We start from the raw sequence: 25918 nt of genomic DNA on the forward strand, positions 1-25918 counted from the left end.
TGTGCTTAACAACTCACATAATAAGTTGCATCGAGTTTATTGGCTGTAATAAGAGAAAACTGAGATTGTTTCAACATTGTAGTTACTACAAAATACTAACCTAATTGACAGAGTGAAAAGGAAGCCTGTACAGAATACAACATTCAAAAACATGCATCCTGTTTGCAACAAGGCACTAAAGTAATATTGCAAAAAAAATTACTTTTTTCCCCTGAAGAAAGTGTTACATTTGGGGTAAATCGAATACAACAAATTACCGAGTACCGCTTCATATTTTTTTTATAGTAGTTGCTGCAACATGTTATGGGTATGCTTGTAATCGTTAGGGACTGGGGAGTTTTTCAGGGTAACAAAGAAACAGAATTGAGCTAAGCACAGGAAAAATCCTAGAGGAAAAAGTGATTTCCACCAGACACTGAGATTAATTCACCTTTCAGCAGGACAATAACCTAAAACAAGGCCAAATATACACTGGAGTTGCTTACCAAGAAGACAGTGAATGTTCCTGAGTGGCTGAGTTAATTGACTTAAATCTACAGCAATACCTGAAAAGGGTTCCCTAGCAATGATCAACAACCAATTTGACAGAGCTTGAAGAATTTAGAAAATAATAAAATGGGCAAATGTTGCACAATCCAGGTGTGGAAAGCTATTAGAGACTTACCCAGAAAGACGCACAGCTGTAATCGCTAACAAAGGTGCTTCTACAAAGTAATGACTCAGGGGTGTGAATACTTATGTTAGATATTTCAGTATTTAATTTAATAAATTTGCAAAAATCTCTAAAAACATGCATTCACGTTGTCATTATGGGATATTGTGTGTAGTAGATGTGATCAAAAAAAATGTAGTTAATCTATTTGGAATTCATGGCTGAACCAACAAAAAGTGGTATAAGTCAAGGGGTATGAATAATTTGATGGCACTGTACCACTTATCAATATACATTGGAACATGATCAAGAGACATTCCGAGGGTGTCTTAGGGATATGCAAAAAACATTTCAAATTCACATGCGTATGATACACACGTGTACATGTGTGAAATAGGACAAATGTAAGCACATCCACCCAATTATTATTACATTGTGTACTTGGCAAGAAGTAGCAGAGGAGCTTCACATAATAGAATCATAGCAAACCAACTACTGTTTGGATCCAATGCAAATCAGATTTTAGCCACAGGTTTGCAGTATGGCAATGGGAAATATAAATACATGACATTTAGGAGGTAACATACTATGCAATGTTCAACAGTAAATACTGTACATATCAAATCACAGCTCATGCTCTCACAAATTAGTGTTCATCCATACAATCCCTCCCTACAACTTATAACCACACAGTCTTACTCCAACCACACTGATCGACAAAAATAAAAAAAACTACCACTCATGCTTCTAGTTGTGCTTGGTCAGTGAGTGCCTCAATCACCATGCAGTGCCTGGCAAGCAGACAGGAGTCAATGTGCTTTCAAATATATAAAATAATATATATAGTCCCTCAAGTTTCATCGCCACATGCAAGTGTGTTAGATGTATGGTGTATGGGGGCCTAAACTAAGGTGGTACGGCAACGAGGGAGTATCCACAGCTTCCTGTACCATTCTGAAATTATACAGTAGTGTGGTTGGAAACAAACGAAAGGCAACAAGCCAGCTTATGTTATGAGCTTATGAGAGATATCAGTGCAGCAGTGTGATGAAGTCATAGACTTGTCACATACACTACATAACCAAAAAGTATGTGGACACCTGCTCGTCGAACATCTCATTACAAAATCATGGACAATAATATGGAGTTGGTCCCCCCTTTGCTGCTATAACAGCCTCCACTCTTCCGGGAAGGCTTTCCACTAGATGTTGGAACATTGCTGCAGGAACTTGCTTCCATTCAGCCACAAAAGCATTAGTGAGGTTGGGCACTGATGTTGGGCGATTGGGTCTGGCTCGCAGTCGGCATTCCAATTCATCCCAAAGGTGTTTAATGAAGTTGAGGTCAGGGCTCTGTGCAAACCATTTCTATATGGACCTCGCTTTGTGCACGGGGGCATCATCATGCCGAAACAGGCAACGGCCTTCCCCAAACTTTTGCCACAAAGTTGGAAGCACAGAATTGTCTAAAATGTCAGTATGCTGTAGTGTTAAGATTTCCCTTCACTGGAAGTAGCCTGAACCATGAAAAACAGACCCAGATCTTTATTCCTCCTCCACCAAATTTACAGTTGGCACTATGCATTCGGGCAGGTAGCGTTATCCTGGCAGCCGCCAAACCCACATTCGTCTGTCGCACTGCCAGATGGGGAAGCGTGATTCATCACTCCAGAGAACGCGTTTCCACTGCTCCAGAGTCCAATGGCGACAAGCTTTACACCACTCCAGCCAACGCTTGACATTGCGCATGGTGATCTTAGGCTTGTGTGTGGCTGCTCGGCTTTGGAAATCCATTTCATGAAGCTCCCGATGAACAGTTCTTGTGCTGATGTTGCTTCCAGATGCAGTTTGGAAGTCGGTAGTGAGTGTTGCAACCGAGGACAGYCGATTGTTACGTGATACGAAGCTTCAGCACTCGGCGGTCCCGTTCTGTGAGCATGTGTGGCCTACCACTTTGCAGCTGAGCTGTTGTTGCTCATAGACATTTCCACTTCACAATAACAAAATTTAAAGTTGACCGGTACAGTTATAGCAGGGCAGAAATTTGACAAACTGACTTGTTGGAAAGGTGGCATCCTATGACGGTGCCAGGTTGAAAGTCACTGAGCTCTTTAGCAAGGCCATTCTCCTGCCAATGTTTGTCTATGGAGATTGCATGGCTGTGTGCTCGATTCTACAAACCTGCCAGCAACGGGTATGGCCGAAATAGCCGAATCCACTCATTTGAAGGGGTATCCACATACTTTTGTATATCTATAGTATACTTTAACATTTATAATACTTGCCTCGCTATACTGGATGGTGGATTAAACCACACTAATAAACCCACAGAAACTGTAATAAGCAGAGGCACAATAACATGAGTCATTCTTCATTCCAATATCTTTCTTGCCGACTATGTAAACTACATACAATTGAGTTCCACATTAATGTTAGTGTTAGTAAGGCTTTATATCAATGAAGTAAATTGGGTGAAGATAGCTCAGATATATAATTTACATAGGTGTTACTTAAGCATTTCTTGTAGTTATAATTTTCTGTGCAAATTTCTTTGTAGGCTAGGTAAATGTTACTGGCAAGATGGAATATATCAACTTACAAAAAGTTTGTTTACACACACAAGATCAGTTAAAGCCTTTGTGAGTTGAGCTCAGAGTATCTAATAACACATCAATCGTATAGGTCAAGAGCACTGGACTGTGAACAATCCTGGGAGTTCAATGTATGGAATGCAAATCAGTCTGCCGTTGGTGGAAGTAATGTGTCAACGCTAACAATATGTTAATACAGTTGGTTGCAGCAGCAAAACCGATGCATTTTGCAGTTGAAAAATGTTCCCAATCTTGATTGATGACCACAACAAAAGTGACTATGAAGAATGTTCAACCTTGAGACTCAACATCCTGGCCAAACAGTCCAATCAAATCACCAAGAAGCAGGGCTTTTGGCAAGTCTAGCCCTGGACTTCACACAGAGAAAAAACACATTCCTTTTTTGGTTCAGGATTAAGACAGTTCTATGTGAGAAAGCTGTCACGGAGAGGCATTGTGTTGGTCCCGTATAGTTCATTGGTCTCTGTTACCAATACAAAATGCTACTGTAGCAATGTTCACGCTCCTAAAAACAGACCAAAAGCACATCAACATTGTAGCTTGAATCTAACAGGTGATCGTGAGAGCACCTGACAGCTTTATCCCTTATGATGTAGCTAGTGTTTTTCATATAACTGCTGAATAACTAGTGTTTCTAAAAAGCTTCACTTCAATTTCTCCAAAGATGCTTTGAAAGCATGGAGCATTGAAACAGTTTCATTGAGACATTTTTGCTACAACCTTCTCTCTTAGGAAGTCAGTGATGTGATTTAAACAGGCACTTAATCCATGATAAAAGATGAACCTGCGCCTGACAAAGTGTTCCATTTGTCTCTCTTATTTCCATAGAAAATAAGTGCCATGAACATACTACACACAATGGGTATGGTTTGGCTAAAACATTTTGGATAACCCCTTAGTTAGAAGAGTAAAGGCTGGGTGCAAGGCACAAAGGCTGGGATAGTCTGTAGCCTGTTCTCCAACTGGTTTAACCAGATCATTTGGATTAAGGGTCATCTCAACCGGGTTATGCAGTAATGGATCAGAGTAAAAATAGAATCCCCAACAGAGCAGGCCCTGAATAGGTGCTTGAAGTGCCCTTAAGCTGTGTGTCCATCACACTTAAGGTGTCAGTGAAAAGGGCAAGACTGTTCACAATAGCAATATTATGAATAGCTTGCAGTGAGCTTATTTGTATGTTTCTTATAGCGATTCAAAACTAGCAGGCCTCTAGACCAGAGACAGAGTGGCCGGCATGTGCCACGGCTGGGATGAAGGGTGGTTCAGTGAAGTGAGCTATAACACCGGAGTTGAATGTCGAGTTGAAGTGTTGGAGGTGCAGTGAGGTCAGAGGAGCTTTCGAGCAGGGCTGCAGGTTGTGCGGTGAGATCACATCAGGTCTCAAAGTACTTGTAGATGGCCGTGACGTAGGTCATCACACTCTGCCAGTCTGGTCTCTCAGTACTGGCCATCTCATTGAGGTCCTGCAGCACAGAAAATAAGACCACGGGGGTGACAGAAGCTTTGTCGTTAAGACACATAATGCCTTGGAAAAAGTCCTTGCCATTTGTTCATCTTTGTATTAATTATATATATATGTTTGTTAAAAAAAAACTTGAAATAACATGCTGTTGTTGTCTAGGTCAGAGTTCCACAATCTGACAAGAAATAACTGTGGAGGTCAGAAATGTGCTTTTGTGGCATAAATTCTGAAAAAAATATTCTCTCTACAGGAGTCTGCCTATAAGAGCCAGTGAGTACAGTCCACAATCTCAACGCCTCACAGAAAACATACCATCCTCAACATGCAATAGAATAGCAGGCCACAATTCATAACTGTGCCAGTGACATTGTGGTGATTTTAAAGGTGAAATGAGCCTGAAAGATTCTCTTTTCAAAAATAGGATTTTTTAAAAAGCATGTCAGATATAGTTTTGAATATAATCCTGTGAATATATTCAGTTCAATTAATCTTTCACTTACCAGAGTGGACTTGATCCCCACACTCTCTGCAGCCTGGAAGGCTAGTGTGAAATTTCGCCTCTAAAGATAGGGAGACAAAAACGCACTATAATGATCCCTGATGACAGATTAATGAGACAACTGTAAACAATAGCTAGGTTTTCATCCAATTGGTGACAGATTTATGTAAATATTCAAAAATCTACATAAAAACAATATGCACATTTTCCCACCAGAGTTTCCATCAAACTGACTTGTTGCAGATAAAAAAGTATATGCGTGCTGACGTAGTGGTTATGTTCCCATGTACCGAATAAAAAAACAAAGTTAAATGGGCTTCCATCGCAACTTCAACTCTAATGATGATCTTGTCAAAAATTGTTGCGATAAATAGCAAACTTCCACAAGCTGGTTTTAGCACACGCTCTCTAGACTTGGCTGAAAGTGGACAGGGGGTTATATGATTTGAAAAGAGCAATAATTTTATTTAATAATTGGCAGCCAAGCACCGATCATCATGTCATCAGCATTCACATAATAGCCTACCTTTGATATTTAGCCTATTGTAAATTCGCATGATTACCGTACACTCAACCACAAATAAACTTTTGATGCTTTTCCGAGTCGTGGTGGTAGGCCCATATTATCTTGTGACTCAGAGTTTACTTCGATATGATGGTTATTATAATCAATATTTGCACATAAAGGCATTTCCACTGCATTTCTTGAATAATTCATTTTAGTCACAAAAAGATCCCACCAGGTCGAACGAAACAAATTGTCTGTCGACATTTATGAATTTGAACCAACATTTCCTGTTTCCATAAGCCCTGTTGTGACATATTTTAGTCAGGTAATTCTTCCACATGTAATGGTTGGATGGAAATCTGGATATAGTTCTGACACATTGTTACTCATCATCATCATCATCATCACCACCATAGTAGGAGGTAGGCTTGCCTTGTCCTGGCTCGTGAGCTCCTGGTAGGGGATGTGAGCAGGCAGGTAGGTGTGGAGCATAGCACAGAACGCAAGGCCGTCGTTCCAGCTGCTGCTGAAGTTTGTTATGTCGATGTTCTGCCAGAAAGAGGGGCAAAGGGTTAATTTCATTGTAGTGCAAATGTACAGTGTAAAGACATGTGGGATGCAGGAGGAGTTTGGTATTGATAATCCAATATATAACTGGGTCAGGTCCCAGACATTGGTCCTAAAAGCACCATGTGGTTTCATCCTACTAGTAGCTATAATGTCTAAAATAAACAGGCTTGTGTTCCCCATGAACAAGATGTTTTATGAGAATGACCTTGTTTCTCTGAAGGATAAGGTCATATACACTGAGTGTACAAAATATTAAGAACACATTGCAAATATTGAGTTGCACCTCTTTTTGCCCTCAGAACAGTCTCAATACATCAGGTCATGCACTCTACAAGGTGTCGAAAGCATTCCACAGGGATGCTGGCCCATGTTGACTCCAATGCTTCCCACAGTTGTGTCAAGTTGGCTGGATGTCCTTTGGGTGGTGGACCATTCTTGATACACAAGGGAAACTTTTGAGTGTGAAAAACCCAGCAGAGTTGCAGTTCTTGACACATCACATTTACATAAGTATTCAGATCCTGTACTCAGAACTTTGTTGAAGCACCTTTGACAGCAATTACAGCCTTGAGTCTTCTTGGGTATGACGTTACAAGCTTGGCACACCGGTATTTGGGGTGTTTCTCCCATTCTTCCCTGCAGATCCTCTCAAGCTCTGTCAGGTTGGATGGTGAGCGTCACTGCACAGCTATTTTCAGGTCCCTGAAGGACATTCAGAGACTTGTCCGGAAGCTACTCCTGCATTGTCATAGCTGTGTGCTTAGGGTCGTTGTCCTGTTGGAAGGTGAACCTTCGCCCCAGTCGGAGGTCCTGAGCGCTCTGGAACAGGTTTTCATCAAGGATCTCTGTACTTTGCTTCGTTCATCTTTCCCTCGATCCTGACTAGTCTCRCAGTCCCTGCAGCTGAAAAACATCCCCACAGCATGATGCTGCAACCTCCTTGCTTCACGGTAGTGGTGCCAGGTTTCCTCCAGACGTGATGCTTGGCATTCAGGCCAAAGAGTTCAGTCTTGGTTTCATCAGACCAGAGAATCGTGTTTCTCATTGTCAGTTTCCTTTAGGCAAACTCCAAGCGGGCTGTCATGAGGCTTTTACTGAGGACTGGTTTCTGTCTGGTGGAGTGCTACAGAGATGGTTGTCCTTCTGGAAGGTTCTCCCAACTCCACAGAGGAACTCTGGAGCTCTGTCAGAGTGACCATCAGGTTCTTGGTCACCTCCCTGACCAAGGCCCTTCTCCACCGATTTCTCAGTTTGGCCAGGTGGCCAGCTCTAGGAAGAGTCTTGGTGGCTCCAAACTCTTTCCATTTAAGAATGATGGAGGCCACTGTGTTCTTGGAGACCTTCAATGCTGCAGAAATGTTTTGGTACCCTTCCCCAGATCTGTGCCTTAACACAATCCTGTCTCTGAGCTCTACAGACAATTCCTTTGACCTCATAGCTTGGTTTTTGCTCTGGAAGCGAAATAAACGCACACCTGTTTAGGCGAGGTGCTGGCTAGTGGAGTAGAACACTTGAAAAATAAAAGGAGAGCTGCACACTCTAGGAGCTCAGATGAAATAATTCAATAACCAACATTGACAGACAATCTGTCTTCTTCATTGGTTTTTGCTGACATGCACTGTCAACTGTGGGACCTTATATAGACAGGTGTGTGCCTTTCCAAATCATGTCCAATCAATTTAATTTACCACAGGTGGACTCCAGTCAAGTTGTAGAAACATCACAAGGATGATCAATGGAAACAGGATGCACCTGAGCTCAATTTCAAGTCTCATAGCAAAGGGTCTGAATACTTATGTTAATTAGGTATTTCTGTTTTTGAAATGTTCAAAAATGTCTAAAAACAAAGTTTTTGCTTTGTCATTATTGGATATTGTGTGTAGATTTTTTTTTAAATCTATCAACTTTAAAATAAGGCTGTAACATAACAAAATGTGGAAAAAGTCAAGGGGTCTCATTACCTTCCGAATGCACTGTAAATCCTTTGTCTTGCCCATTCACCTTCTGAATGGCACATACTGTACACAATCCATGTCTCAAGGCTTAAAAGTCCTTCTTTAACCCATCTCCTACCCTTCATACACTGATTGAAGTGGATTTAACAAGTGACATATATAAGGGATCATAGCTTTCACCTGGTCAGTCTATGTCATGAAAGAGCTGGTGTTTTGAAATGTTTTGTATACTTAGTGTATGTTGATTGAGTATGATGTGTATGCTCAAATTAATCTGACCAGATGCAACTATCAATCAAATATATTTTAAAGCCTTTTTACATCAGCAGTTGTCACAAAGTGCTTATACAGATTCCCAGCCTAAAAATACAAAGAGCAAGCGATGCAGATGTAGAAGCACAGGGGCTAGGAAAAACTCCCTAGAAAGGCAGGAACCTAGAGAGGAACCAGGCTCAGAGGGGTGGCCAGTCCTCTTCTGGCTTTGCCGGCTGGAGATTAAAAGAGTACATGACCATTAAGGCCAGATAGTTCTTCAAGATGTTCAAACGTTCATAGATGACCAGCAGATAAAAATGACTAGCAGTGTAAAATAATAATCAGTGGTTATAGAGGGTGCAACAGGTCAGCACCTCAGTAGTAAATGTAAGTTGGCTTTTCATAGCCGAGCACTTAGTTGGTCGAGACAGCAAGTGTGGTAGAGAGAAAGAGTGCGATAGAAACTAGATTTCTGTTAGCACATTATAATCCTGACAGGATTGTTTCCTCAGCTACAGCAACAACAAAATAATCCCCCCCAAAAAACAAAGATGGTTATTTTCCATCCCACTAGCGCAATGCATTACATCCCAATGCTCTCCTCCCAGCCAGGCAAACCACAGCTTTTCTGTCAGGCAGTTGAAAGGACGTGTGTAATTTGGCACACTTCCTGAAGAGGACCTCTGTAAAGGGGGAACCATGACGACCATTCACTCTCTGCACCAGAACCAACAAGACCATTGAAAACAAAGCTGTTTCAATATGATAGAGTGAGTCTTAAAAACATGCCCTAGATAGCAAATTCAAGAAATCAATCTAGTTGATTTATAGTAGCTAAATGTTTATTCCCTCTGGATGACGTTTGAAGCCGTGCCCAGGCACTGTTGGTCAAATCCCATGCTTTAGAGTAGGAGAGGAACCATAAGGACAACACAATAAAACTGACACAAGTCCTCATGACATCTAGAATGGTTTAGGACTTGAAAAGGAGAGCATAAAGGATGCACTGATATAGGTGTCTGAGAGGGGCTTTTAAAACTCAATCAACTAGACCTCTGGAGGAATAAAGAACATTCTGACAATGCTATTGAATTAGACTGTCATTAATGAACCTCACACCAGATATTTTAACTTCTAAAAAACCATCCATTGGATCAGTCTCACTGTTGAGATATTTAACTAAATAAATTATCATCAACAGGCGAGTCAGTGACATGAGAGGTGAAATGAGATATCATTCTCATCCCAACCCGTCTGTTCTGACTGAACAACATATACCTGGTACCCCTCAGTCTTCTTCTGGCACCACTTGAGCAGTGCGTTCCTCTTGGAACCCCCATACTCCCGGGCCAGCGCTGAGAGTGGGTCCTTCCGCTCCTCTCTGAACACACATCACATAGGAAAGGGCAGAGAATCATTTGAATTAATACACATATCCAGATTCCATGTACCTGGCTAGTCCACACAGTCCATTGAAGCCTAAATGCATTAGTCAAAATCAGCGTTGTAGTACTCTCGACTCGATCTCGAACCCCTCGCCTCCCTCCCGGTCTTGACTTGCTCTCGAACCCCTCCTGGTCTTGGGTTTGACTCGATTGAATCAGTCTTGCTTTAAGTGGTCTCGAAATCAAAACTGGTAAAAATATAATGTTAACCATACAAAGGACTTAGTGGACTCATATGTATCGTATGAAAGGTATGGAGCTGATAAGGCTGTTACCGGAGGCGGCTGCGTGCAGTGGGGGTGACAGAGGCGGTGGGGGAGGAGGAGGACAGGGAGGAAGCAGAGCCCATGGCCATCAGAGAGGACGAGGTGCCACCCTCAGGGGCAGAGATGTCCCTCTTCATCTCCTCACTGCTCCTGCGGGACACTGGCCACCACACAAACAGACAACGATACAGTATGGCTGACACGTCTTCACAGCAAGTGACACCTCAAAAGTCTGATCTGTGCTGTGTGTGCATGGTAGGGGGAAGCATTCCGATAAAATATTTTGTCAAATGTCATTGATTTCTTTCTCAAAATGCACTTAATTTTACTGGCAACCATTTAGAAGAATTGCGGATTTATTTCAAGGTCGATTCCTATTTCCATGACTTGTGATACCTGATATGGCCATGGCCTTAGATGAGTCCATGTTTGAGACCCTCTGGAGAGCAGAGGCAGGGCGGCTGGCAGAGGAGCCCCTAAGATGATGCTCTGCTGTGGAGGGAAGGACAGAGGCAGTATTAACAACCAGTCAAGAAACAAATATGACTTTCAAGCAAGAAGGATGTGTGGTCAAAAGCAACATTCCAGGCCTGGAACTGTCAAGTACCATGGAAGGAAGTTAATTTTCCATGCAAGAAAACAGCCGGGATATTAAACTAAACATTGTAGGCTATGACCACTATAGTACGTTCACATGTATAGGCCTTTGAACATGGAGTTAGCAGGGCTTCATGTTTACCCACCCATGGTGATTTGTTACACCTCCCTCACCAAATGAAAGTCAACATGAAGCTCTGCTGACTGCACGCTCACCTCAGGGGCTAATTACACCAACCCCCTGCTTGAGGCAAGGCACCACCACAATCGCTGAAATATAGCCACATAATATGAGGACTCACTAAGGTCTAATGTCCAAGATGAAATTGTATTATTTTCCTGTGACAGATTAAACGCCTCTCTCATTTTGTTCCAGAGAGACCGAATGAGATCCAGACATGGAGCTTTGTTTGTGCTACCGACTCACCTGGCATGCTGATGTCTGTGTAGCTGGGCCTTTTGTCATTCAGAGAGGAGAGGGGTTTGGCTGCTGAGATGGACCCAGTTATGGAGTGTCTCTGAAATAGACCAACAATCATTTGATTAAAACTCACATACAAAATGTCTTCATCCTCCCAACAGAAGTAGCCTACTGTTTGCCATTTCTGGAAAAAGGCCCAGCTCGAGGAGAGGTCATTTTGACAGCAGCACTAGCAATAATCTTGTGACTGCAGAGGAGAAAAAAAAAGAAAAAAAAAGATGAAACAAGACTAACTTGTTTCACAGAAAAACCCATCTCTCCATCTCCCCCTGAACTCTGATCCTTTTATATGAGAATACCGGATTCTCTACTAGAATAATGCATGTAAAATATCCAAGGCTCAGATTGCCAGGGATTCTGTGTGTGTGTTTGACCAGATGCCTACATTTAGAGCTCACCATGCAAATAAACACACTGAAATGGGTCAGTGGGGAAAATGTTCCAGGTGATATACCTGTATGGGTGTGATGGCGGCTGCAGGAGGGGTCTTCATGGGGCTGGGACTGAGGGGAGTGCGTGGTAATGTGGTAGCAGGTGCTGTGGGAGCAGCAGGGGCAGCGGTCGGGGGGACTAGGCCTGTTGTGAACAGAAGAAGACACAAATCAGTCACATCAGGTAGAAATCCCACAGTAATAGAACTCCACTGTATAAGGAGCAGTGATGCTGGTAGGCTCATTACTAGGAATGTACAGGTCAAYTTAGAAGTCAGAAAAGGGGTCCATATCTTACACTCGCAGGTTGGGGTACCTTGTGAGGAGGCATTGTCGAAGCTCTTGATGAGGGTTTTGACGGTGGGAGAGGCCTCTGAGGAGGTAGAGGAGCGACGGCTCAGGCCCATACCCTGCCTCAGTGCAGCCAGATCCCTCTCCACTGCATTCATGTAGTTATACACCCTGCCCCTCTCCTCATCCTGCCTGAGGAGATAAACAAAAACACACACATACCAAGGCACATCAGGTGTCACCACCCATTTCATGTGAATGAAAATACAGACCAGCACATCCAGCTTGATAAACCCAAATCTGCACACATACATCTCCCTTAATGATCACAATACAGCTGGCGCCGGCTGACGAGACACTTGGAATCAAGCACAGCGTGTTCCTCAGTGTCTCTTACTTGCGGTTCTTGACTTCCTCCAGCTCCTTGCCCAGCTTCTCGTTCTTCTCCTGGGCCTCGCGGAGACGGTGCCGCATATCCCCAATCTCCTCCTGTGCTTCCGACTTGATGTCATTAGCGATGACCACGGCCGTCTGCAGATCAGCCTGGAACTGACGCCACTCTGCCGACTCTTCCTGCACACACACACACACACACACACACACAGACACACAGCGAAACAAAACAAACAAGCGCATCATGAGATGCGGCCCTCTGAATGATGAGGCTGTATGATCAATCCCATCTAATAAGATTTTTTTTTGGAACCAAACGTTATTATATTGCTTTCCAGTGAATTCCAGTTGTAATGAACATGGCCCAAACCATAGTGCTGCTGTGCTTGACCGTGTCAGTGAACCCTTGTCCTCAGATGGCCCTGTCCACTCACCCTCAGCCTCCGGTGGAGAATCTTAATCTCCCGCTCCATGTCATGCTTCTGGTCCTGTAGTTTTTGCACAGAGTCTGAGGGAGGAAGCAGATACATGGCTGAGTTCATGTGAACAGGCCACAGGATATATTCACACGCAGCACAGGAAGAGAATCTGCTTTAAAAAAATTCAAGAGCCAATAGAGGCCTTAGTAGCACCAACTTATGAAACTGGGAGTTAGGGTTAATTATTGTGTAATTCAGTCTATGAAGTAAACTGAACCCCATTGATGGCAATAGCAATATAGCTACACATCAAGGAGTCTCAAAGGCAAAACATTATTGACTTGTTAAGTAACAACAGTTCATACGTGTGCCTTTTGTTAGTCTGAGTGACTTATAACCACACAAATAAACAAAGGTGTGAGTACAGAAATCTCTTATTCTAACAGAGGACCATTCACACTTTCCTCAGGCTGCAAGAAGCCTGACACAGCCACCATGTGGCCAAAAGTGGAAAATGCATTGTGGGGCTCCAGTGTTATGTGATATTAGGGTTCTATGATGCTGTGCCATGTTTCCCCCCCTGGCCCTAGCCCACTCCCACTCTGCCAGGTCTGTGATGAGAGGTTCATGATGCTGTGCCATGTTTCCCCCCCTGCCCTAGCCCACTCACTCTCCAGGTCTGTGATGACGAGGGTTCATGATGCTGTGCCATGTTTCCCCCCCTGGCCCTAGCCCACTCACTCTCCAGGGCTGTGATGATGAGGGTTCTATGATGCTGTGCCATGTTTCCCCCCCTGGCCCTAGCCCACTCACTCTCCAGGTCTTGTGATCGAGGGTTCTATGATGCTGTGCCATGTTTCCCCCCCTGCCCTACCCACTCACGTCTCCAGGTCTGTGATGATGAGGGTTCTATGATGCTGTGCCATGTTTCCCCCCCATGGCCCTAGCCCACTCACTCTCCAGGTCTGTGATGATGAGGTTGTCGTGGAGTTTGACGGCTCGGTGCTGCTCCACCTCATCCTCCAGCTCAAATATGGTCTCCTTCATGTCCCCGATCTCAGTCTCCTTCTCCAGCAGCTCACTGCGCTGTTTCTCCAGCCCACGCTTCTGCTCAGCCATCTGCTTCTGCACCTGCTCCTGGAAGTCCTGGTACTCCCCATCCAGCTGCACACACCACCCAGGACAGAAGAAATCAATCCTCTCATTCATTAACTAATGGCCCAAATGAATACTCATTCTTTTTTCCCCCAGTGGTGAGGGAATGCAGTGGTTCGTCCTTTAAAAGTTGAAGCGTATTGCAGCACAGCTTGTATGGTGCCACAGAATTCTATGGCGCGTTATTTAAGTGTGAACCACTGGTACCATTAATGCTTGTTAGTGCTAGGTTGACCACCAGAGGGCATCTTTGAGAAGCATTTGATAGCCTTCTATAGTGGCTGTAATAGAAAATTGAAACCCTTTTTTTGTAAGAACATAGTATATGGGACTGATTAAGAAATTTTGCTTAATTCATTTAATAAAAATTGTGTTTCTATTCCAAGAAAAACCCTCTGAATTTCCATTAGGATGGAACGGGAAAAAATGGTGCTGTACAACGTGACGGTCGGAAGTAGGCTACAGTACTGGGCTATTTAGCTAAAGAATCCCTGTGTCATGCGGCCACGTGGGAGARCGGGGTTCAATTCCCCGACGGGGAGGAAGGAGTAGGCTGCCCTTGTAAATAAGAATTTGTTCTTAACTGACTTGCCTAATTAAATAAAGGTTACACTAAGAGCATAACATTTCTATACCCTAATTGAATAATTGTAGTCTAACCAATACCCAAATGGAAATTCAGTCAAAATAAAAATCTCATTGATTTATCAAGACCAGTCCCCCATGCTTGTCTCAGAGCAGCGCGAAACAGTGATAAAATAGTTGTAGGCTATTGCTTCTAACTTCAATATGCTCTTTAAATAAATAAGACCTACACCACTTAACAGCATATTACTTAACACTAGTGAGACTCATGTTGCCTACAGTATATCGAAAAATATGAAGTGACTCTCCGCCAATAATTACATACAGAGGATATTTCTGTAATTCACTGATATATATTCCCATAGTAATTCATTATGGATCCATAACTAAATAAACATCGGCATTTTGAAAGAGTATTTTTATCATTATTTTATTAACGAAAGCATAAAGATGCCATTATTAGTTACATTGTTTTAGTTTCAACGTGCAGACTGGCACTAAGAACAGCGGGAATGTTTCTCTAGTCGGCGCGGGGTGGTGGTCCACCCCCCCCCTCCCCATGGGCTAGGTCGGTCTTCTGTGCGTGGCTCTGCGGCCCATCCCGTGCCCCCTGCCTTGAACCATGCCCACTTTCAGTGGATACAGCTGGAGAGCTGCAAGGCAATCCCATTGTGCACCACTCAGGAYCCATGACCAATATATATTGTCCTGCTAATCACAGGGTTAATAATATATGTGCGAATATCCAAGGGGCTTTTATATAATTCTAAATGAATAATAAATCACTTTGTTTATTAAAACAATAACAATATTTTGGAGATGATTTCGTTTTCAAATAACGTAAAATGAGCGAGAAAAAGGCCATTCTTGAACATGGGGTGATTTACTAATTTGTTATTTAGAATGATTTATTTCTGTTGAGTCATGCTGATGGCAGAGTCAGGATTTGGCATAAATAGCATGAATCCAAAGACCCATCCTGCCTGGTGTCAATGGTATAGGCTGGTGGCGGTGGTCTACCGCCATCTGATCTGCAGCAACTATGTGATGCCATCACATCAGCATAGACCAACATTCCTGTGGATCGTTTCCGAATTGTAGAAACCACGCCACGAATAATTCAGGATGTTCTGGATGAAAAGGTGGGTCTGTCCCGTTACTAGATGGGTGTACCTAATAAACTGACCAGTGAGTGCATAAAGCAAACAGATGCATTTCTATGAAAGCTTTAAAGTAACTGTCCAGTGAAAATCTCACTTTTAAAAGTTCATATTCTGTTAACTCATACCCAAATAATGTTGTTGACTCGTCCTATAAGCATAAATTAAAGAAAAAAACCACTTAAACCCCACCTAAAAAATGCTTTCTATTTCCTCATTAATGTAATGTCACGTTGGCTCATTTGCTGAGCTGGCCAATCAGCTGTTTACTTGTCATGAATATTCTTAATGACCGGTATACGGCCACACCATTCAAACACAGAAAAGCTGCTTTATAACATACTTAATAAAAAKAATTGGAAGGAAAACGATTTCACTCATAATTAATTAAAAACACTGGACAGTTACTTTAAGATGGTATAGAGGAAAGTGGACTTTTATGAACTTTTCAAAAGTTGGATACAGGAGACAGAAGCAACCATCAAAAGGGTGGAATGAAGGAAAGTGTACTACCTCTGTAGGATAGTGTGTGCGTGGACTCACCTTATTGAGGGTGTCCTGCAGCCTGGTGACATCACTGCAGGCGTGGCCCAGATCCTCCTGCAGTTTGGCAGCCCTGCCCTCTGCCTCCTCCTTGTCCAGCCGAACACCCTCCAGCAGCTGGCAGATGTCACTCTTGTCTCCAGAGTTGTGGATGGAGTAGAGCTCAGCCACCTTCTGCCTCTCCTGGTCCAGCTGGGCCCTGCAGCGGCTCAGCTCTACCTGGTCACTGCTCACCGCTGCCTTGTACTCCTCCAGCGCTGCCACCATGGCCCCCCGGTCCTGCCTCTCTGACTCCATGATGCGCTCCATGTGGTGGTTTCTCTCCTTCAGAGTGCCAATCACCTCCTGGGCCTCGGCGTTGTCCTGCTCAGCCATCTTCAGTGTGTTGCTGAGGTGCTGCTGCACCCCCAGTAGCTGCTCCCTCTCGAAGCGGGCGTTGTCAGCCAGGTCGACGTAGCGCTGCTCCAGCTCCATGTAGCGGCCGCTCTTGATGTCCTCCTCCAGGACGTAGGACACGTGGTGATCGTCCAGCAGAGAGTGGAAGTACTCAATCTGCCGGCCGTAGTGCTCCAGCTTGTCGCTCTGCTGACACAGAGAGTCCATGAGGATTACCTTCTCCTCCCCTAGCCTCTCGTTCTCTCCATTCAGCTCCTGGGTGATCTGCTGCAGGTCAGCCAGCTCCTGTAGTGTGGCCTGCAGCTCCTCGGCCGTGCTGTGCTGGTTCTCCTCCATTTGGTGTATTCGCTCTGTCAGGCAGGCCACAGACACCTCGCTGGCGTTGCCGCTGCTGCCCCGGCGCGAGCGCTCTCGGCTGGGCAGGCTCTCAGACTCGGAGGAGGAGGAGGCTCCGGAGGGGGCGTCCAGGGCATCGTCGCTGGATGTGACACCCTGGTAGACCTCGCTGGACTCACTGTCCAAGTTGTCCAATGAACCACCGTGCTGTTGGGCCGTCAGCAGGTCCTCCAGGGAGCCCGGGGCAGAGCCCTCCACAGAGGAAGTGAGGGTACCAGTGCACCTGCCATCGCTGTGTCCGCTGCTGGCTGCCAGGTCTGGGCTCAGGGAGTAGTTAAAGAGCTTGTCAGAGCCATCCAGCCTCTGCTCCAGGGAGAAGCCAAGCGCATTGAGTCGGTCCTTCAGCATGCGGTTCTCACTCTTCAACAGGTTCAGTTCCTCACGGATGGCATGGTTCTGCTCCTGCAGGAGGAGCAGCGTGGACTCCACGTCCGCTGCTGTGATGGCCGACACCTCCCTCTCTAGGGGCTTCTCCTCCCCCCTTCCGCCTTCTCCCTCCTCTGGGGGCACCTCTTCCCGTCCCAGGCCCAGCTGAGCCCTCATGTCTCTCAGCTCGCTGCGCAGGTGCAGGATCTCCACGTCTTTGCTCTTGGCCAAACCCAGCAGGTCCTCCACCTTGGCCTCCAGGGCCACCTTGTCACTGATCTGGCTGTCTGATTTAGACTTGTTCATGCGGCCCTCTGACTCTGCTAGCTGCTGGCTGCGAGAGCGCTTTCCCTGGGCCACATCTCCCTGCCCTGCCCCTGATGACTGCTTCTTACTAGGCGATGTTCTGGATGTCCGCAGACGATCCCTTGATGAGTTGGGCTCCTTGGAGGTCGAGGACGTCACACGTTTGGCTGAGGAACCTTGTAAAGAGAGAGAACAGAGCAAGCATGAAATGCAGAGTAATAATAAATATGATGAAAATATACAAGGTCATTAGAGGTTAGTCAGCTAATATAAAGATATAAACAGATAATACCTGTGCTAGTCTTTGGTTTACTGTCTGGGTTACCATTGCTGGTCCCCGTGGAGGCAGTCCTCTTATTCTTGGTCACAGTGCGGTTCGTAGCTGGAGTGCCCCCTGCCATTGCTGCTAGCAGATCATCATTGCTTTTAACCTGGAGAACAATCACATGAGAAAGATCACTTTAATACCACTCCCACTGATCCAGCCAGCCACCAGAAGAATAACTTAGAAATGTTCGGTACCATGGTAAACATGTACAAATGGGTGTTGGCAAAGTAGGCCATTGTATTTTTAAGCAATAAGGCATGAGGGGGTATGGTATATGGCCAAAAAAACACGGCTAAGGGCTGTTCTTATGCACYACGCAACGTAATTAGAGCAGTAACAAGACATTTATTGTCATACCCATGCTATACGGTCTGATATACCACGGCTAAATCAGGATTCAGAGCTCGAACCACCTAGTTTCTAATACATAATATGGTAGAAGTGTACCTGGCTTAGTTACAAAAAGTGTAGTGGGATAATAGAAGTGTACCTTTGACAGTGGTGCTGTCGTGGTGGTCTTGGCTGCAGCCTTGCCGGTGGTTCCTGTAGCAGTGCCTTCAGTCTTCCCCCTCTCTCCACTCTGAGCCTTAGTCCCCACCGGCCTGCCTGTCTTCTTCATACTGGGCTCTCTGATGCCCATACATTTACACCTCAGTCTGGACACACAAAAAGGGTTAAGGATAACACATCAGTGGAAAGATTACAATCAACTACATTTCATTGAAACAATTTCCATAAAAAGGAAAACACCTTATCTCCACAAGTCTGGAAAACAAGGCATTCTCCTTTGGAATTCATCTTGCTCAGTCTCAGATTTCCTGACTGTCAACTCCACTAGATGGCAGTCACTGGCTGGTTTGGGTCTAACTGGGGTTGTTCTGCAGTCAGAAGTTCTTACTGTCACAGATGAAGATTTAATACACAATCCATGTGTATTAGCTCACATCTCACCCAGGTGCATGGACAACTGGCCTTGCTGTTATGATGACCAAGGTAGGGAAAGTATTTGGGGCTTTACCTATGACAGCAGAGCTTATGAAACAGTGTTAAAGGGCAAATGAGGCAGTCTTTTTCATCCTGGGGAAAATAAATAAATAAATCACACCAAGAAGTAAAAAAAAAATAGGCTAGGTAATGCGCACAAGAACATTTTACTTTTTGTCTTCAAGGAATGGTTGTGTAACATTGCAAGAGGCCCTGAGAATAGCCTAAAAATAAACGAAATCTTCTAAATGGGTGAACCAATTAGCAGAGTAATGGCTTTCKKAAGGGCTCGGCAAGGCAATACAGGTCTTAGAGATATGGACATAGTTTAAATTATACTGCCGGAGACGAGACGGTGGATCTCAGTAATAACCTTTCTTCTGTATGCTCTCCCCTAAGATTCCTACGATTGAACCCAACCTGCTGTTTCTGGCTATACCTCACTGCATAGCCTATGTGACCATTAAACCAAAACAGGCTTTCTGGGTGTCTTTGTGCCTGCTCTCAAGATGGGTGCAGATGGAAGTACCAACTCCCTGCCTGGAAAGTCTCTCATTGTTTAATCAATTAAGAAGACAAAAAGGTAGAGTAAATATTATACTTGCTTAATTTTAAAATATAAATTATATAGGGAGCATTTCTGGTAAAAGACAATTATCTGTGCCTGTAACAAAGTGAACTTTTCCTAAACTCTTTTCTTTGGCGTATTAAGAAATTCCAACTTTAAGCCAAAACTCRTTCAATTCTCTTTCTTCTTTAGACTAACTGACATAATCCATCAAAAAGAGTTGCAAATAAAGGGAACACGCCGTCTGGTCCTTGTGCTGGAGTTATGAGATCTTTCCAGAGCTTTTCTAACAGCTCCCCGTTGTCCTTCCTCACCTCGTTTATGGCAGAGCAGCAGAGGGCTTGTGCTCATGAYGAGTGGGCCTAAACTCTGCCTAATGTCTCTCAGCTGTGCGCAAGTGTGTGTGTGTGTTGCAACCCTGTGGTGGTGAGGTGCTTGTTTATTCAGACCCCCCATTGAAATATATCTAGTGTACACATTCCTGAACAGCCAGAGGGCAAGAGACAGGCCAGACCGTGAATGTTGAAATAACTAAAGGGAAATACAATACAGTAACATAGTACATACACCCTTATTGGCAGTGGAATATTAATGTAAAAAATTAGTATTGGAATATTCCTTTACAGTTGCCCCTATAATGCAAAACAAAAACACAGAAATAGGGACATCTTGCAACAATGAGTGTTCTACTGAAGCCTATGTATTCCAGTCAGGTGTGCGTATGCCTGTCCTCACCCCCATCTGACCTCTGTTTGGATTGTGCAATGCGTGTTGCCAGCTGCTGACATGGGCTCTCAACACACATACTGGGTAGGCTACAGTTGTCTGTAGCTCAGATGTGGGTCACACCAGATCACCCAAACTGGACCTAGAGGGKTGCTCTTTTCTGTAGCTATGAATGAATGGGACTGGGTGACAGAGGCTGGGGAATAAACTGACCTTCAGTCTACGCTCACCCTTCATAGAGTAACATGATGGTATGTCTTCTGTAGACCATCAGGTGTGAATTAATACTTCAATGCCTTTCTTATAGTCAACATACACTGAGTATACCAAACATTAGAAACACCTTCCTAATATTGCAACCCCCCCAGCACTGGTCCTGATGAATAGCTAGTGATGCTATTTGACTACAACAATGTCAGACTAATGAATGCATGGGACCCTTGGATTCAATCCAAGGCTGACCAGAAGGACAACTGTGCATAGTCAGTGTTCCCTATTGCTTATTTAACAATACCATTAAAAGTGTGGGGAGGAAGTGAGCAACAGTCCATAAATAAATTGACATACTCCTAACTGCCCCCTCCCTCTTCCTTATTCAGCATGCTTTGACTGTGGGAGTCACTTCCCTTTCCGTAACATCAGTTTCCTGTGGTGTCATCTCCTTTGAGTAAATCCTACAAGGATGAATGTGTGTGCGAGGACAAGTAGGCATCAGTGTGTTTGAGACAGAGCAGACAGTGTAACCTACTAACCTCTGATCTCACAGTCTAAAACATCTTTCGAAGCTGAAGAGCCAGTCCTAACAGATCCAACCAAGACATTTTTCCTTTTAAGATTAASATCACAAGGTCCAATCGAATTGTGACTCCAACTTTATCTCAACCCCTCCAAAAGACACACATACCTATACAGGATAGGAGAGGTTGGAGGAGGGGGCTGCCACACTGGGCACCTGTGGAGCTGTTGTTTTGGGGGGGTTAAGTGCCTTTCTCAAGGGCACAACAGCTGGCAATGGGATTTAGGATTTGATACCGGCAGCAACCCTCCGGTTGCCAGCTCACTTCAGACCAGAGATTTGAACTGGCAACCCTCTGGTGGCCCCCCGAAAGGTGGTGCACCGTTCCCGGGGGTACTCCAATACCGGGAAGATGCTGAACAAGGCAGTTAACCGACTGTTCCTAGGCCGTAAWTGTAAATAAGAATTTGTTCTTAACTGACTTGCCCAGTTAAATAAAGGTTAAATAAATAAATGCGTGGAGCAACTCCCATTTCCCACTCCCTATTTGAAAAATCTATTTAATAATTAATCCCCCGATGGGGGATGTATTAGATAATAAACTGATATGAACAGATACTACACTTGATTAGGGTTGCAAAATTCTGGCAACGTTCAATAAATTCCCTGGTTTTCCACATTTTCTGCTTATTCCCTCCTGATTCCAGGATCCTCCAAACAGGATTTTGGGAAACCAGGGAATTTATTGAAAGTTCCCAAATTTTGCAACCCTACACTTGATCTTAGCCAAGTTAAGTTAACCCTATCATGTACCTATTATTCTGGATTGGGAAACACTGTGCTATGCAGTGCATACAACAGAAAACATGGCTTGGACAGTCTGTATCGGAGTTTAGGGGATTTTGGTGAACAACTCACAAAAGGACGAGCCCACTCACAAAGGAGGATACAATCACACATGCACAAACATATTCTGTTTAAAGGGGGAATTGGCTCTGGAAGCCAAAACAGCCAAATACTCCATCTAAATCGATTCTCAATTATGGTCCAGTTCTAGAAACATATATCCCTCTATTTTCATATCACATCAAAATAATTTCACAAATCCAAAATACACCTCAACTGTAGACTGTTTTAACCCGCTTTACCACATTTGCAGCCGGCAGTATTTTTCAGTGACAACTTTGTGGCATCCTTCTTCCGTTTACAGGTGTTCGGAGACACAGATAGCTAATTAGCACAGATAGTCCACTCCGTCTTCCATCTGTTTTCCGTAAACAAGCGCTGTAACATGGAAATATGACCATGTGGGAACACTAACCCTATAAAAGGCGTGTATCAATGAAACGTATTTATTATTACTCGCCGATATGAAAGATAAGGTTCCAAAACCGTACCGCGAGCGATGGTGTGTATGTTCAGACCGAGCATTGCGGCTCTTAACAAAACTTACCCTACAGAAGCCTTCGTCCAATGACTAATGTGTAATATAATGGAACTGAGAGTCATGACCAAGGGCTAGTYCTTAGGTAACCTCCAGCTTTAGGAATGTGCTTTGTTTGGCAGGGGTTTCCTTTCAAACTGCAAGAGGAACATTTCCAAGAACTGAAGATTTTTCACTTTGGGACATTTTTCCAAAAGGCAGGCTGCAGAGACAAGGAGGAGTAGGCTAGGCCTAATTCCTATTGCATAAGTCACATTCCTTGGACAGGACATTGATGAGCAGACCATAAAAATATAGCTTAATGATGCACTATGCAGAAATTTACCCACCATTTCCTGGTTGGTGTGGCCTAAAATTCTAATAGTTCACTTAATTTCAGTTTGTGACAAAACAAGCTAGTGTAGAGAATCATTGTACCATCTAAACCGCTGTGAAATATATTTTRCATAAACAAAAATTTTCAGCTGGTGTACAAAACCAAAACCATACTGAACAAAAATATAAAATGCAACATGTAAAGTGCTGGTCCCATGCTTCATGAGCTGAAATAAAAGATCCCAGATATTTTCCATACGCACAAKAAGCTTATTTCTCTCAAATGTTGTGCACAAATTTGTTTCCATCGCTATTAGTGTGCATTTCTCTTTTGTCAAGATAATCCATCCACCTGACAGGTGTGGAATATCAAGAAGCTGATTAAACAGCATGATCATTACACAGGTGCACCTTGTGCTGGGGACAATGAAAGGCCACTCTAAAATGAGCAGTTTTGTCACACAACACAATGCCACAAATGTCTCAAGTTGAGCGAGCGTGCAATTGGCATGCTGACTGCAGGAATGTCCACCAGAGCTGTTGGCAGAGAATTTAATGTTAATTTCTCTATCATAAGAAAAAGGTTGTTTTAGAGACTTTGGCAGTACGCCCGACCATCCTCACATCCGCAGACCACGTGTAACCACGGCAGCCCAGGACTTCCACATCCGGCTTCTTCAACTGCGGGATCGTCTGAGACCAGCCACCCGGACAGCTGATGAAACTAAGTATTTCTGTCTGTAATAAAGCCCTTTTGTGGGGAGAAACTCTTTCAGATTGGTTGGACCTGGCTCCCAGATTGGCCTATGCCCTCCCAGGCCCACCCATGGCTACGCCCCTGCCCTCCCAGACCCACCCATTGCCACGCCCCTGCCCAGTCATGTGAAATCCATAGATTAGGGCCTAATTAAATGTATTTCAATTGACTGATTTCCTTATATAAACTGTAACTCAGTAAAATCGTTGCGTTTATATTTTTGTTCAGTATAAAATATGCAAAAACGAAACTTTAACAGCTTTTTAGACTTACTTTCAATGAGAATAACAMATTTATAACATTGATATGCGAGTTTGGTCGGGTTGCCCAAAAAGTATTATTCCATAAAGTCAAATAAAGATGTCAGTTAAAAGATAGACTCACAATTATTCTACTGTATATGAGAACAGTGTGCGTTTTAACAAAAATAAGTATGGCCTTTAAAGAAATCTCTAAATTACATGCGGTAATGAGTGACATGCTTCAAGTTCAAGGAATCAAACATTTAATTACATGACAATTGGTTACTAATGTAATGATGACATTTGAAATAGAGCAGTTGACAGAATGTCACCCAACGTSCCTTGCTTGTCAGCTATCAATCTAATAGCTTGCTGCCAACATTTTGTTACCTAGCCAAATGCTTGTTTTCCCAGTACTTGTATATGACTAACTAGCAGACATTGTTATCATTATAGGACAAGGAATACATTACTTTTAGTTCTATTTTCTAATCACGTTAGCTAGCCATCGTTTTAGCAAGCAAATCAYTCAATACAGTCACTCATGAGTTGTCTGCTAACGTAGCTACCTACCGTCGCTAACCATTTAAGTTAGCTAACGTTAGCTGTGTCAAACTATTCAGCTATACTACCAAATAATTAGCTAGACAAAAATACACCCACCTAGCTAGTTGAATGTTCCAGGAGACGTGAACGCTGCAAGGATTTCATTAGCTTATAAGCTATCTAGCTGGCTAAAAGTCATACCTTGTCCTTGGCTTTTTCCATTTGATCCTTGAAGATTAAAGATGACTTCCGGGGTGCGAGTACATCTGAAGACAGCTTTGTAGCCGAGACAGATAGCTACTGGAGATTATCCCAATATTTCCATTGCAGCTGCATTGGTCCATTTGACACGATGCTTTTCAGTTGTCAATGCAGCAGCTAACAGCAGCCTGACTCTTGCTTGGTCAGTGCAATCCGGGATCCTTGGGACGTCCCTACCCATACATTAAAACCCCTTCCCAGAGCCTTGCCCTGGTCTGGAGAGCATCGTTCATAGATGCGCATTCTAGCTCTTCTATCTCCATCTTCTTCTTCTGTGGATTTTATATGGCTGTTGGCAACCAAACTATCTCCATCTAGAGCCCAACTCTAGTTGAGGGCAGGTTATACAGTATATATGAATGAGATTTATTTATTTATTTTATTTAACCTTTATTTAACCAGGTAGGCTAGTTGAGAACACGTTCTCATTTGCAACTGCGACCTGGCCAAGATAAAGCAAAGCAGTTCAACACATACAAAAACACAGAGTTACACATGGAATAAACAAACATACAATCAATAATACAGTAGGAAAATCTATATACAGCATGTGCAAATGAGGTAGGATAAGAGATGTAAGGCAATAAATAGGCCATGGTGGCAAAGTAATTACAATATAGCAATTAAACACTGGAATGGTAGGATGTGCAGAGGATGAATGTGCAAGTTGAGATACTGGGGTGCAAAGGAGCAAGATAAATAAATAAATACAGTATGGGGATGAGGTAGATTGAATGGGCTATTTACAGATGAGCTATGTACAGGTGCAGTGATCTGTGAGCTGCTCTGACAGCTGGTGTTTCAAGCTAGTGAGGGAGGTAAGAGTCTCCAGCTTCAGAGATTTTTGCAGTTTGTTCCAGTCATTGGCAGCAGAGAACTGGAAGGAGAGGCGGCCAAAGGAAGAATTGGCTTTGGGGGTGACCAGTGAGATATACCTGCTGGAGRGCGTGCTGCTATGGTGAGCAGTGAGCTGAGATAAGACGGGGCTTTACCTAGCAGAGACTTGTAGATGACCTGGAGCCAGTGGGTTTGGCGACGAGTATGAAGCGAGGGCCAGCCAATGACAAAACGGATGGCACTGTGATAGACTGCATCCAATTTGTTGAGTGGAGTGTTGGAGGCTATTTTGTAAATGACATCGCCGAAGTCGAGGATCGGTAGGATGGTCAGTTTTACGAGGYTATGTTTGGCAGCATGAGTGAAGGAMGCTTTGTTGCGAAATAGGAAGCCGATTCRAGATTTAATTTTGTTTTGGAGATGTTTAATGTG

At 43.8% G+C, this 25918-nt stretch overlaps 1 protein-coding gene and 1 non-coding gene across 5 annotated transcripts; both read right to left on the reverse strand.

The window, feature by feature from the left end:
• On the reverse strand, window positions 1-24861 carry LOC111974776 (cytospin-A-like). Of its 4 annotated transcripts, none has more exons than XM_024002769.2 (16): window positions 24590-24861; window positions 18561-18726; window positions 18035-18173; window positions 16279-17918; window positions 13792-13999; window positions 12851-12924; window positions 12421-12596; window positions 12049-12215; window positions 11756-11877; window positions 11248-11338; window positions 10620-10715; window positions 10233-10383; window positions 9791-9893; window positions 6165-6281; window positions 5226-5285; window positions 1-4726 (listed from the first exon to the last, which is right to left on the reverse strand). In XM_024002769.2, exons 2-16 carry the CDS (start codon window positions 18708-18710, stop codon window positions 4637-4639), a joined length of 3384 nt encoding a protein of 1127 aa, XP_023858537.1. In that variant the 5' UTR covers window positions 18711-18726; window positions 24590-24861; the 3' UTR covers window positions 1-4636. The 4 variants fall into 4 exon arrangements, with proteins under 4 accessions (XP_023858537.1, XP_023858534.1, XP_023858533.1 ...); XM_024002766.2 differs by having other exon boundaries at window positions 12031-12215; XM_024002765.2 differs by lacking the exon at window positions 24590-24861 and adding an exon at window positions 24506-24583 and having other exon boundaries at window positions 12031-12215.
• LOC111975233 (U2 spliceosomal RNA) lies at window positions 21545-21730 on the reverse strand. The gene has a single exon (XR_002878797.1). It is a non-coding gene; the product is annotated as a U2 spliceosomal RNA (small nuclear RNA).
• Window positions 24862-25918: the final 1057 nt, after the last annotated feature.

Source organism: Salvelinus sp. IW2-2015, linkage group LG15, assembly GCF_002910315.2.
Source record: "Salvelinus sp. IW2-2015 linkage group LG15, ASM291031v2, whole genome shotgun sequence".
NCBI lineage: Eukaryota > Metazoa > Chordata > Actinopteri > Salmoniformes > Salmonidae > Salvelinus > Salvelinus sp. IW2-2015.